Source organism: Aquila chrysaetos, chromosome Z (genome assembly GCF_900496995.4).
Source record: "Aquila chrysaetos chrysaetos chromosome Z, bAquChr1.4, whole genome shotgun sequence".
NCBI classification, from domain to species: Eukaryota; Metazoa; Chordata; class Aves; order Accipitriformes; family Accipitridae; genus Aquila; species Aquila chrysaetos.
Genome location: NC_044030.1, coordinates 77,709,637 through 77,723,629, shown reverse-complemented (window position 1 = coordinate 77,723,629; position 13,993 = coordinate 77,709,637). Strand labels below are relative to the sequence as shown.

The following is a 13,993-nucleotide window of genomic DNA, read 5'->3' as shown; positions in this document are numbered from 1 at the left end:
GCCAAGGAGAGTTTTCTGAAGTTAGTGTTATCACTGGGGTACACATTTACCAAGTCCTTATCCTGCAGGCTGGTCAAAATATTAAGAAAGGTAGGAAGCACTTTTAAAAGGAGATGACTATTCTGGAAATAGGACATATAGTGGGTAGTTGAAGCACAGAAAGCAGTAAATTCTGCCCGCCCCCCCCCCCCCCCCCCCCCCCCCCCCCCCCGCCCCGTATACTGTGTGCCCGAGGGCATTTGACAGTAAGAAAAAGTGCTTGGAGAGATGGCTAGGATACTCTCAGAGAAAGCATTGTTTTCATAGATTAGGAAAGTTCCTTCTGTGCTTCTGGAGAGCTTATCTACATCAACAGCTTTTCTTCCCCTCTAAAAGAATTTGGAAATTGTTTTTTAGATGAGCAAAAAACCTAAGGACTGCAGAGACAGTCAGGACATGATTTAAAAAAAAACACTAAAGAAAGATGGTCCTATTGAGAATAGGGAGAGCTTATTTCAGGCAGTGCAAAGGAAAGGTGAAAGTAAAGAGAAAAGGAAATGGAAAGTCTTTGCAAAAAAAGTGCTTCTGTGCCAAGCAAGGAGGAGACGTTGGGCATAAGCAGAAAATAAAGCTGTAGTGACTTGTACATTGTACAGTTATGTGTAATGGCAGTGGATATGATGCTTTACAGACAATTCAATGAAATGTTTTTCTTTGAAGAAGCAGTGGAGGCTGTAATATCAAATATTGCCAATACAGAAATTGAAATGCCACTATCCTTGGTTCAGCCTGCAAGTCTGCAATGTTAGTGAAAACCTAGTCCAAAGAAAGAAGTGTCCACAAAATTCCATTTCCCTCTGCACTTTTTCTCCAAGGCTTCTCAAGTCTCTCTCCTAGAAAAAACTGCCAAAACAGTAGTTTTTCTGCATAAGCACATTGTCCCCATGTCCTGGGGATGTCATATCAATGGATGAAAGGATGTTCAGATGTAGGCACACCAGCATGACCATTTGGTCCTGTGACTGATGTCCTTCCCACATAACATTGAATTCAGGCAGGTTTTAGGCATAGGTGAGTACTGTCAGACTGTATGTCTTAATAGTAGAGAATCTTGGAAATTGATTTAACAGCAAAGCTCCTCATTGTTTAGATGACTTCATGAAACAGGGCCAGGGCATGCTCCTGCTCTACACCATGAAGAACCCCTCCTTCCCAGAGTATGTCTTCAGCAGTGAGAGTGGCATCATGTGCCTGGACTTCCATTATGACCACTCCTACCTTGTGGCAGTGGGCTTCTATGACGGCAACGTGGCCATCTACAACCTGAAGAAGGCAACCTCTCAGCCAAGTTACAAGAGTAGTGCTAAGTCAGGAAAGCACACGGAGCCGGTGTGGCAGGTAAGGGTGCTTTTCCTTTCCTCTGACTGGGCTTTTAATTGGGCTGAGTTTGGGCACAGCAGAAAAACTGCTGTGTGGGAAAAGGTGTTGGTTTAATACATGCCTTAGCGATTGGTTATTAAGTTGTATTTCAAGCTAATTTTGAAATATGCAGAAAGGCAAAGCAATTGTATAAATCCTTGGTCCTCAACAGAAACTAAACATGTGAGCCAAAGCTTGCTATAAACAATTATTTCTCCTTAGTTTTCATTATTATGAATGACTTCTGTTTGGGGAGGAACTGATCTCTGTATATACCAGCATGCAGTGCTATTTATGTTTGAAATACAAGATCACAGGGCAGCAAGTGATGAGCAGTGTGTAAAAAGCATATATCAGCCCTAAAGGAGAGCTCTGTTGGGCACACTAAACCCAGGGGCAGCTGCCTGTGGAATTGGCTGCCACCTGGATTCAAGACATACTACCTTGCAGTGGACCTTCAAGTATTCTAGTGAATTTAGAATTCTGATGTGCAAGTAGTGCTCCTAAAGTAACGCCACTCTGGCATCTGTCACAAAGAGTCACCAGATGGATTATATTGTGAAGAATTGGGGTGAATATGTTGCTACATCCAGCTAACTTTACAGTTATGTCTACAGTGTAACCTGAGTTAAGATTGGAGCACTGGAAGATATATGCCTTTCTGATCTCATTTATAGAGTAAAAGTGTGGCAGCATCTATTTCAACATGGTCTGTATGAGCCTGTAGAGGTGCAGGGTGTGTATTTGGTTTGCTAGCCTGGGCTACAGGTGTTGCTACTGTTAACTATTGCTGTCACCGCATTTGGGCTGCCTAATGCTGTCATACCTTTAGGCACACTGTCAATGTTCCTTGTACTTTAGCACATGCCATGCATGGATTGTCCCCCAGACATGGCTCCTTGTTATTGCATCTTCCAACAAAAGTCCAAGAAATCAAGGGATCCTGGTGGGACTGCAGATGAATATGGAATATTCCAAGAGCAAGACTGATGCTTGCTATAAACAGAGATGTTATGCAAATATAACATTTCAGAGAAGACTTAAATTACATATTTGCTGCTTGTCTGTCCAAAGCTTTTCCTCTAGCAAATATTTTTAGCTGTTCTTAGAGGTTAACACGGTACCCCAGCTGTGGTTGTTATCATAATACAATGTGTCAGGCGTGCGCACACACACACACACACACACACACAGAACTCCAAGCTTCTCCCATTGCCATTTAGGCTTCCAGTAAAAAAGCCTGACAAAATAGTAAGTCCTGTGTGGAGCTTTTCATGGCCTTGCTGCAGCATGCTGTGGGAGGTCAACAGTTGTTACTGCATGCTGTAGATGCCAGAATCCCAGATCATTTGTGCCCCAGATGATATTGGGAAGGACAGAGTATGCTTAAGGGGTGTTATGAGTGGCCTTATCCCTACAGACCAGAAGCAGGTACATTAAGCAGTAGAAGCAATCTGTACAGGGTTTTTAGAGGTAGGTTTATATGTACCACTTGACAGCAATGTGGCTTAGAGGTAAAAAAAATCATTAGGCACTCTAGGAAGATAGCTCTGAAAAGGAGAGAAGCTACCTCATGGATATGGCTAGATGTAGGTATGAATAGCCTCTAGATCCTGCTTGGTTGTTTTATTTCCAAAGGTTGAGTGCTGAGAATTATTATTCTTAGTTTTCTTCTGCAATGAAGTACTGATATTTTTAGTAAACTTTACAGGTTTTTACTTGCTATGAAACTAGTGAGCAAGGCTACTAAAAAGGTGATTGCACAGCAATCAGAAGAGCTTGTACCTCTGTTGGAGAGATCTGAACTCTAGGCATTTGTCAATATCAGCCAAAAGGTATAGAAAAGGTTTTCTCTCCATTTGATGGCAGGAAAAGTGACATGAAGGACTGTTAGGTTGAGACATTGGATTGTTATTTCTCATTCAGCATTAAATGATTCTAGAAAGTGATGCCTTGTTTTTCATATTTAGTTCAAAGATGCTCTATTCTCCCCCACCAACACCCCAACTAGTCTGAAGACTGGTCTTTGTCTAGACCACCCTGTGTAGTCCTCACTTGTGTAGAGACTGCAAGCCCATGACTTTGAAGACCAATTAGAAAAGTAACAAAGTTCTCCCAAACAATTAGGAGCCTTTGTTCTCTGGACTGCCTGGCTCCTTCCTTTTGAAACAATACAGCCCTTTCACAATGGAAGCAAAATGGGAAGTGAGTAAAGCAGGCTGACAACTCTTTGCTTGTGCCAATTCATCTTTGGTGATTTAATAATATCTCTGTAAGGTTGCATAAAACAAAGCTGATGTAACATAGCCCATTATTAAAAGCAAAATAGAATAATACAAATTTTCTAATTCTTTTACCTAAGAATTAGTTTGTCTGATACTGCTCCCCATATTTTTAAAGAGCATAGCAATAGCTTCTTATAGATTTAGCAATAGTCTTCCATGTATTAAGTGCTACTGTATTGTAAATAATGGAAAATTCTGGCTTGTTTTAAATTACACATTTCTAATTCTTTACTACATATTGATTAAGATCCAAAGACAGAAAGGAATAAGCACATACATAGACATATGAATGTATATGCATGCAGTGCAATGTGGCTAATACACCAGTGAAACCTTAGGTCTTACAGGAATGTAGAACTAGAAATGGTCTCCCAGGTCAGTGAATTCAGGCTTCTGCCTTTGGCTGTGAACACCAGCTTAAAAGGAGTCAGCTCCTGGGAAACTGTGTCAAACCTGTCGTGTTCTGCCAGGCAAAAGCCTATGTGGTGTTAAGCTAAACCCCACTTTAATCAAAATAATGCTCCAAATAGTCAGCAAAATCCTCATACTCATGTCACGTCTAGCACTGAGTACTCCTAGAAAGCAAGTCCCCAGACAGGGTATCTCTTTGAGCCAATGGCTCAATCCTAGGGCTTGGCTCTGGCTGTTAGTGGTGGTGGCCAAGGTGGGACAACTTGACTAGACTTTGACACCCGGACCCCACAAGAGCAGTCTCTTCTTGGTAGAACTGACACACTGCTGGGAACGGGATCTCAGCATAGAGCCTCTCCCTTTGCTAGCCTTTGAGCTTTGTTCTTACTTTCTCCATTCTTTTTAAAAAAGATTATGATTAAAGTTTATTTACAGCTGAGAAGAGTGCTTTTTTTCTTACCTTTCATCACTGGGATATACTAAATATTTTAAGTTTGAAGCATTTGCAAGCTGGAGCAGTTCAGAAACAGGGATTGATAACTGAAACTATCATCTGCTCTGTCAACGTCTATTTCTGCTGTTCAGTCTCCCTCCTAAAACACATCTTATTCAACAGATGTTTCCACTGTTGCTTCTAGTTCACTTTCACATCAAACCAAAAGGACGTTATTTCTGCTTGCTGCTGGGACTAGTACAGAGCCAATACTGCTGCAGAAGGATGGAAATATTTTTGGTTTTTACTTGCTCACCATCAGAATTACTGACTAAATTCCCACTGCAGAGTGTTCACCCTAAGATCTGCAAAGGGAACATTTCTTTTGGCTATGCTTAGAGCAAATCTCAGCTGTGGCAGGCTTGGCCGTATGCACAGCATGGTTTGGAATTGCTATGGAGAGATCACTGGTTAGAAAAGCAACTTGGTTCATTGTTGATTTACTGAAGCTGATCTGACCTCCCTGAGGAGCTGATACCATGGAGCTTCAGATGGCATCCTGAAAGAATTACTTTCTGCCTTATATTCGTGCATGGGAGGAGAAAGGGCTGGCAACTGTTTACTAATTCTTCACCAAATACCATTCAGGTTAAATGTGACGCTCGTGGTTAGGACAAAAAGGACAAGGCAGGATGGTAATAGTCTGCAAACTGCCAAAGGAAACTAGAGTGAATGTCAGCCTGCAGAGTGGTTTCCAAGTAGAACTTATGGAAGTCTCATCTCAAGTGTAAACCAGATAAAACAGACCTGAGACCTGCTCACTGGAGTTTGCCCTGTAGTTGTGTGATCCCTTCTTCATCTCTACTTTCTATGTTCTAATCTAAGTCCTTAAATAAGTCTATACTGAATCTTAGCAATTCGTGAAGCCACCCCAGACTCAACTGCAGTCTTGTCCTTCTGATGGAAGTAAATGAGTTCAGTTGCAGAATCTGTTCAAATTCAGCATGACCTGCTGTTCTCCATTCTACTCAATGCTACTGGGCACAGCTCCACAAAAAAAGGCCTTTCCAGGAAACTGATTGTATTTGCTGCACTTAGGAGAAGAAAAGCATTTTGTTCATAATCCACTGTCACACCAGCACATTGTTTTCTGATGACGTGCAGCCTCCTAAATCTGTCGTCTGCAGTCAGATTTTGCAGCTTGCATTGCCTCTGAGATGTTACTGCTTCACATAATATTTTGTTCCTTTGGCTGCAGGCACACAAAGAGTTTGATGCAAAGGAAATAAAAGAAAATGAAAAGACAGAAGGTTGCTATCAAGGTCAGAAAAAAAGATCAACTGTCTCAGAAAAAGCTCAGCGCCCTTCCTGTTGCCTTCACTGCTAAGGAGCACAAAACAGGTGTTTGCTGGGGGTAGTTCAGTCAAAAAAACTCATTCAATTCTGTGAGGATACTGTTAGGAGATCACTCTAGAGGAGAAATAGAAGTCTGGAGAAGAAAGGAGAGCAACAGAGACTGAAACCAAGGAGGCTAGACCCAAGATAGCGTTGAGGAGCATCAGGATGCGAGCTGGCAAGTGGGAGAATGTAGCTTGAAGGGATAATAGAGCAGAAACTTGATGGTGAGGATCACTTAGCACAAAACCTCTAGAGTAATGCAGGCTGACTGCATCTCTCATACTAGGTCAGTACAATGTCTGCACAGAGGACCTTCCTTCCCAGTCCCAGCTTTCTACTACTTTTTTCTTGCTACCAGCCCTGCCTTGCATACCTGGCCCAGTGCAAACAGGGCAAAAAGTCTAATTAACCTCTGATGTTGCAGGAGTAAAGGAGGCAACTGTATCCCCACTGGAGAGGTCACTTCAGTCGTTCAGCGCATGCACAGAAGTACAGAGGAGTGGGAAGAGCATCCATGGGCCGGCCAGGGTGCATCTGGGGTCCAGAGACCTCAATCTGTCAGAGGCTTCCTTGGTGGAGCAGTCCTCAGCTGCAGTCCTGCTCCCTGCACTGAACTCTGCGCCCAGTAACAGGCTGTTGCAGCAGCAGTTGTGCTGGTCTGTCAAGAACCTGACACTGCACCCCTTCCTGCAGCATTTTGTGGCTGACAAACATCTGTCATGCATTTGCTCCCTTGTCCTCTCCTGGAGGGGAGTGCGGGCAGCAAGGGCTGTGCTTGGAAAGGGTTGCCGTATGCTTGCTGTAGAAAACAGGGTCAAGATCAGCAGCTTTCTGGTTGTCCTTAGTTGCTGGGAGAGCTTACTGTAGAGTCACAGTCTGGCTGGAGAAAATCCTGTCTCCCACAGAGTCAAGTTTCACTGTTTTTTGGAAAGGCTCTGCTGAGCCACAGAAATCCATCCGGAACCTTTGGGCTCATTTAGGCATGGTGGAGGTGGCAGAAAGTGCAAGACACTGCTGTGGCAGAAATGCTGGATAAAATCTTCTGCAGCATGTTTGTACCTTGTTCAAAACCTTGTGGACACTTCTTGAGCAGCTTTAAGGTTCGGCAAGGTAAGTGTGCAAATGCTTCTTTCTAAGTATCTTTGGCAATAATGAACAAAATCCCATGTCTTTTAACTTCAATGTTGTATTTTTTGAGATGGTATCAGACTGTACCTTCTGGAGATTCAGTTTCTGTAGCTGGTTATTTTTAAATTGTGCCCTGGGTATGGATTCTTGTGGGTTAGTAATTCTGTTGCAAAGCATCCCTTGCAGATCATGTGACATTTGTCTGAAAAGGAGCTGCTTCTGCTTTGATGCTGCTTTTCCCTCTGTACTTTATACAAATGCTGAACTTACTTTCCGCCTTCTGTTCTCACTGCTGCTTGTTAAATAGATTCTTCTCTAATGCTGTATTGTTATTCTCCATCCTCTTCCTTTTACTTAAGATCCAAACCATCTTATTGTGAGTTTTCAGGTTGTTTATTTCTTTTCTGGTGTCTGCAAGAAAAGTATAATTAATTTTCTTTGCCGATTAGTTGTACTGGTGCTAGTTTATGGAGAAAACTTCACTTATAAAATTTAAGAGTCCATGAAGGCCTTGGGATGTTGGAAAATGTTAGCCTGAAGTTTAAAAGGGCAGAGAAGTTGTAATGCATTTTGGATCTTTGAATCCTGTTCTGCTGCTTTATAGCAGTCACAAAAGTTAACTAAGTATTTAACAGGAATCAGGAAACTATGTTGGATCTTAGTGGAAAAAATGTATTTCTTTGCTGGCCTATGAAATGTTGAATGCCGATTGCTGGATCTTCAAAATAGGTGTAGAAAGTGTAGGGACTGGATGGGTCTTAATGGCGCCGTTGCAGCCTGTGAAACAACAGAGTGCTTCTCTGAAGAGATGCAATAGAGATAAGAGAGCAATAAGGGCAGAGCTAGAGGCAAGCTGGGCAGGGACGGTGCAAGCAGGGTCGCATAGATATATAGCAAGTTGTGGGGAGCCGGGGCTTGCCACAGGTCCCACCCTTTTCCCACCCCTGGTGCCATGGTGAGCTGCCACAGTTTGGTGCAGTATCCAGGACCCTCAGCACCTGGCAGGCCTTGGAGCTGTCTCTCCCCATCCCTGCTGCAAGCCGGTTCAATCCTGTGATGATGGGAAACTTCTGTCAGGCACATTACAGATGCTGTCTCTCATTTAGCAGCATCAGACAGCTTGGGGATTTGGATGCGAGCCTGCCTGCCCTGTGTGTCTGCTTCCCCTGCACACAGAGCAGGGAACTTCATATTTTGTCTGTAAATTGGAAATCTTGCTTGATGAGCACAGTCAGAATTGAAACCAAGAGCTGTGAATTGCAATTGGTTAAATACCCCTGAGCTTTGCTGGCCTCTGGCACCCATCGCCCAGCTGTATGCTGTGTCTGACATGGGAACACGGCCACTGTGGGGACAAACAGGTGAGAATCTAATGTCTGGTTCCTCGCTCCTCGGCTGTTAACATACCAGCCTAATAAATACAGTGGGAAGTGCTGTGAGGGGAATAAACAAGCAGATTCCTGGTGAAATGCTGTACAAAGCAGAGCATCCGAATCCCAGCAGGAAGAAAACAAACTGAAAGCAGGGCCAGCCTTATCCAGTGCTATTTATAACTGAGCTCTGCTTCCTCCAGATAAATCTGAGTCTCTGAAGCATGAGTGATGCACAAGCCCCAGGCTGGTCCTTTGCCCTGCATCAGTGGCGCTCCCATGGCTGTGCTCTCTCCTCAGCTCGGTGCTGAGTCCCTCCCAGTATTGTTGAATGTGCTGTTTGGTAGGAGAGGTTTTGCTACCCTTTTTCTGCATCCCAGATTTGTGGGTGATGTGTGAACATACTGATGTGGAGGGCCTGATTCTTTGCTCCTGTCTGCTGATCTTGCACCCGTGAGTTCACTGATGCTCAAGAGATGGTGCCTGGGGCTGAGTCCCCGGAAGATGCCATCAAGGTGGAAGGCACTTGATCTAGCTGTGGGAGAGAAGTGATTTTCAGAAAAGGAGTGTTTATGGGGCTAAATATGACATGGGAGTTTATTTTACAGTGTGTCCTCATTGCTGGTGAACACATCTAACTGTTTTCCCTCAGCTATCAGGAAGCTTTCAAGGAATTTGGAGGAGAAAACCCCAGGAATGCTTGTAGTAAAACTTGCAAGTAGCCATATGCTGCCAGAAAGAGAGAAGGCATTTATGATTTTTTATATGGGAAGTTCTTGCTATTGTCTGTAACAGGAGCAGCCATCTTCCACTGGATAAGCCTGGTATTTGCTGGTACCCATGAATAAAGCCATCAGCCAGCCTCATGCCCATGATACAGGTGACTGACAGTCTGCAGTCAAGGGCTGCTCCAGGAGCACCCAGGCATGGCTGTGCCATGTCTTCTCTTCCAGGGTGTTTTGAGATGCTTTTGGTTATCATAGCAGTAGGCCGAAGAGTTCTTCCTCATGCATCCTTGCTTGGTGAGATATGTTCCTGCAGCTGGCTGCCTTGGATGTTGCCTAACATCTTTGTAGATGAAGCAGCTGCCTTCATTTCAGTACCCACTGTTAGCAAGCCTGTCAGCCACCCTGACCCTCCTAACCAGCATGTTTATTATCATGAAAGCTGTGTTACACAAAAAGACAGTAGGTAAAGTCAGGAGGCATCTGAGTAAATCCCTACTTCTGCTTCAGATAGGATGGCAGGGAGTACCTTAGGTCAGAGTTTCTCATTAAAGATGTAAGAGAGATAAAGGAAGCCCAAACTGATTGGAAGGCATTAGGATCTTTGAACATTTTGACATTCATCAGCTGTCTAAACCATTTCCTCTCTAATGGAAACAGTACAGCCAAGTATTTAAATATTACGGGCTTACCTTTAGGAAGAGTTAGTCCTTGCAGACCTTATCCCTTTAAAGGCTTCTGTCATGGGTGCAAATTTACTTCCTAAGCACATTGAGCTGATCCATTCTGTCTTGTTGCATAATTTTACAGTAAAACATCAACAAATTTTTCTACAAAGGAGAGAATAGCACTGAGAACCCTCCTTCGCTTAGCAGCTCCCTTATCTGCAGATTACTGTCATAGCTGAAACATTTGCATTTAAAAGAAAAACCAGATTTTAAGATAGGAACATTTTTCAATTAATTTATTTTTAAGTTTTTATATATATGTGTAAATCAAAGTAATTTTTATTTATATCTCTCCATCAGCTTTTACTCACACTCAAAAGACTTGTCTGCTATACAAAGCAGTTTCATCTATTGCAGTGAATGAAGCAGTCACAGTGTGTTTGAACATGACATGCAGTAAACTTGAGAGAGGCGAGACTGAATTTAAAATCAGACTGAACCTTCCTTTCTGGAACTGGGGAACTGTTTGTGAATCACAGAAATCAGAACTGGCAGAGGCCTTGAGAGTGTCCTCTTCTTCCCATCATGCCATTACAGATGTTGTGTTACCATTCCTGAAGTGCTTTCTTCAAAATGAGATTGAGCAGTCTAGCTGTCTTCACCAGTACTGACAGACTGAGTCATTATCTGCTATGTCTTACATGGTGCACACCTCTTAATGCATGTGAAAAGGATTTCTGTAATTCCCCCACTCCTCCAGCAGTATCACGTTGCTGATTCCTGCACCAGCCTCTGATCCTTTTCTGCATTACTCTCACTTAGCCAAAAATTCCCTGATTTCTATACGTTTATATGCTTTCTTCCTGTGTCCCTCTGCACTTGTCTTTATCACATTTCACCTTACTGTTTACAGACTATGTTTCCAGTTTGTCAAGATAACTTTGAGTCTGATCCTAACAGAGTCCTCTGTCTCTAAACTGTGTCATCTGCAAATATTCTGTGCATTTTGCAATCTGCTATGTAACTTACTAATGAAAATATTGAATGGAACTAGACCCAGGACAGTCCCTTGTGGGAGCCATCTAGAGATGTTCTCCCAAGTGGTCAGGAAATCAATGATTATAACTCTTGAAAATTAATTTTCAATCACTCATCCACTTCATAGTAATTCCATCTAGACTTTCTTTTCTTAGCTTGCTTCTGAAAACATTACCGGGAGTATGCCAAAAGCCATACAGAATTAAAGGTAAATCACATCTACTCCTTCCCTCTAATCCTTTAGACCCATTACCCTGCCAAGGAAGGAAATAAATTTTGTTTGACAAGATCTTTCCTTGACAAATCCATATATACTGTTCCTTATCTTCCTATCCTGTGCATATGTGTGGATGACTTAATACTTTGTTCCAGCTCTTGAAGTTCAGCATTAGGCTGACTGGTCCACAGTCCTTTAACCTATACTTCAAGATGGGTTTTGGTTTGGGTTTCCTGGGCGCATTCTTGCCCTGTTCCTATCCTCCAGGACCTCTCCTGTTTTCTAGTTTTCATACGTAATTGCTAATGATTCAGAGATTGCTTCAGCTGGTCCCTTAAGCACACTAGGTTGAATTTCATCAGGCCTTGCAGAGTTGCATGTATCTGTCTTATCTCAGCATTCTGGCCTGTGCTCCTTCCTGTTAATTTTGTTAGATGTCTAGTTACAATTTATCTTTTTATATGGCACTGAAGGAAGGAAGGCCTTAATACTTCTGCTTTACCTGTGGTTTGTCGTGGGACCTGCCTTCCTCTTTGTAAACAATAAATGGGTCTAAGAGGCAGAGGCTCAGATGAACCTTTCTGGGATATCTGATTTTGGCTTCACATAGGCACCGTCCTCCTGGCCCAAAAAGTCACTTTCCCCTCAGAAGAGGGCCTCCAACTTCTTCCCCGTGCAGGTGTCTCAGGCAGTGGCAGAAAGGTGTTAGTGGCCCCCAGCTCATGAGGGTTGCTTTTCTCTGTGAAGTTTCTGGATGTACAAAGACTCTTGAGCCTGACAGTGACAGCCCAGCTCTGCCTGTATGGCAGGCCTGATTCTTCCTCTCTGGGGTGGCTGCTCCTCTTTAGTTGTGGCTGGATTAATCCATTCACTGTGCTTTTACCAGCACCATTTCTAGAGCCTAGGGATGTGGATGGGGACAGGGAGTAGGCTGTCACAGCAGGGCTTCCGAGAACAAAATCAAGGACTAATGTCTTCTATGACAATGTTCACCAAAACTCTTTTTTTTTTTTTTTTTTGAGATCTTTCATTCCTGCTAGATGTTCCACAGCAGAAATGCTGTCTGCTTCCCATTGTAATAAACAGGAATGGTAAAAAGCCCTGATACAAACCAGCAATCTCTTTGCTGAGCATGCAGCACAGGGCAGGAGCCCTTTGTGCTGTACCCTGCCATCCTGGCTCCAAGACGGGCATGCTGGTCATCCCATAGTTCTGATCCCCCTCACCGAGGGACCAACTGGGGCTTACCATAGCTACTCCCTCCCTACCTGCCCACATTTAGCTTCAGCAGAAAGCCCAGACCCACACACAGCCAGGACACAGCCAAATCCTCTCCTGCCACAGTGGTATCATATGGCCAAAGTGCAATCAGGACTCAGGAGCTCCTTATCCCCCAAGTATAGACTTAGCCAAAGAGGCTGACTGGGCTGCTTTGACCTAAATCTTGGAGTAAGCAGTCTGCACTCAGTTACCACAGCTCTTTAAAATCTTCATTATTGCCTTAAGTCAAAGTGAGTCATCTGGATTTAGCTCACTCTTTGCCTTTATCCCAACTAACCATAGTGAGGAGTGAAGCGTTCTGTCTTCCTTCTTCCCACCTCCACATAGGACAACTTGTATGGCTGGCCAAGTTAGCACTGGGGACTCCAGACACTGCCCTGCTCCTCACCTCTAAAACTTGTTCTGCCCATCCCTTGCAGCATAAAGGCTGACACTACATGTGAGTGAAGTAGGCTGTGCTTTCTAGGTGACTGAATAATTTCGGGGGGTCTCTTGTGACTGATTGCAGGAGAGGAGCCTTGCTTTTTGCATGTACTCTTCCAGGTGCCTGGCCTTGGCTTCACTTCTGGTAGCTGGCTGAGGATCCTCAGCGAGGTGGCAAGGCCCACCACTTATGGTGCCAGGCTGGGGTGCATGATAAGCAGCAAATGAAGAATACCTGTCAATGTCCTTGATGGAGGGCATTTGGGACTTTGTTGTAGAAGCACTGCTTTGTCTCAGCAGCAAGGAGGGACAAACTATTTGCTCCAGCAAAACAGAAAGTCAGCAGACTCAGGATAAGCTAACTGTCTTAGGAGACTTTCACCTCAGCAGATCCCTTGGGCAAACAGCAGAGGCAAGTGACACAGGGAGGGGAATAAACAAGAAAATGGCAATTTGTCATTGACAGGAGGAGAATGTGAAAGATTTCTTCTCTGCTGGTAATGACTTGATGTTTCCGGATGCTGTTCTGCTGAAAGTCGCTGGCAGAAACCAACAAGAAACACATTTGGAGGTGACAGAGGGAAGAAATGAGAACTTCTTCTTAGCTCAAATCAGGGACTGCTGTAGGGGAGTCCAGGAGAATATTCACATCAGAGCACAGAGGAGATCAGCCTGGCTCCAGAAGATATAACCTATGGAGCAATTTTTTGTATATCAGCACTTCAGCTATTCTATACAGGACAGCAGCAAAATGGAGAAAGTATCCTCTACACAGACCAAAGGTGCCCACTGTTGGACTAACATGTCTAGGTTTGCATGGGTACTCCTGGTTGGAGTTTGGTCTGTCTGCCTCTGCAAGTATCCACACTGTGTTCATCTGTCAGCTGGTGACCTGGGCCATTGCGTGATGGATGCAGCCAAACTGCATCCATGGGAGCTTGTGCCCTTGCTCAATGACTGCACATGTTCAGCTCTTCTACCTTGAGAGAGCCCCAGAGCTCTGCTGGTGCCTTGCTTTGGCCCAGGCTTGTGCATAAAGATGCTGGGGAAATGTGGTTTCGACAATGGGTTTGTGTCCATGCTTTGCTGCCAGGGCAGGCACAGCTAGAGCAAGCTGAGGGCTGATTCCCTTGCTGTGTGTAGAAGTCTTCAGCCAGTGTGAGTGTAAAGAGAAGTGTCCAAATCTTCCTGCTTACTCCATCTGCTCAAGATATGGGG

At 44.0% G+C, this 13,993-nt stretch overlaps 1 protein-coding gene across 2 annotated transcripts in view; it reads left to right on the top strand.

The window, feature by feature from the left end:
- DNAI1 (dynein axonemal intermediate chain 1) overlaps positions 1 to 13,993 on the top strand; it is a 148,786-nt gene that overhangs the window by 68,254 nt on the left and 66,539 nt on the right. For both annotated transcript variants that reach the window (XM_030005694.2, XM_030005693.2), the window contains exon 13: positions 1,130 to 1,377. In XM_030005694.2, the coding sequence (XP_029861554.1) occupies positions 1,130 to 1,377 (248 nt within the window). The remainder of the gene's footprint in view (positions 1 to 1,129; positions 1,378 to 13,993) is intronic.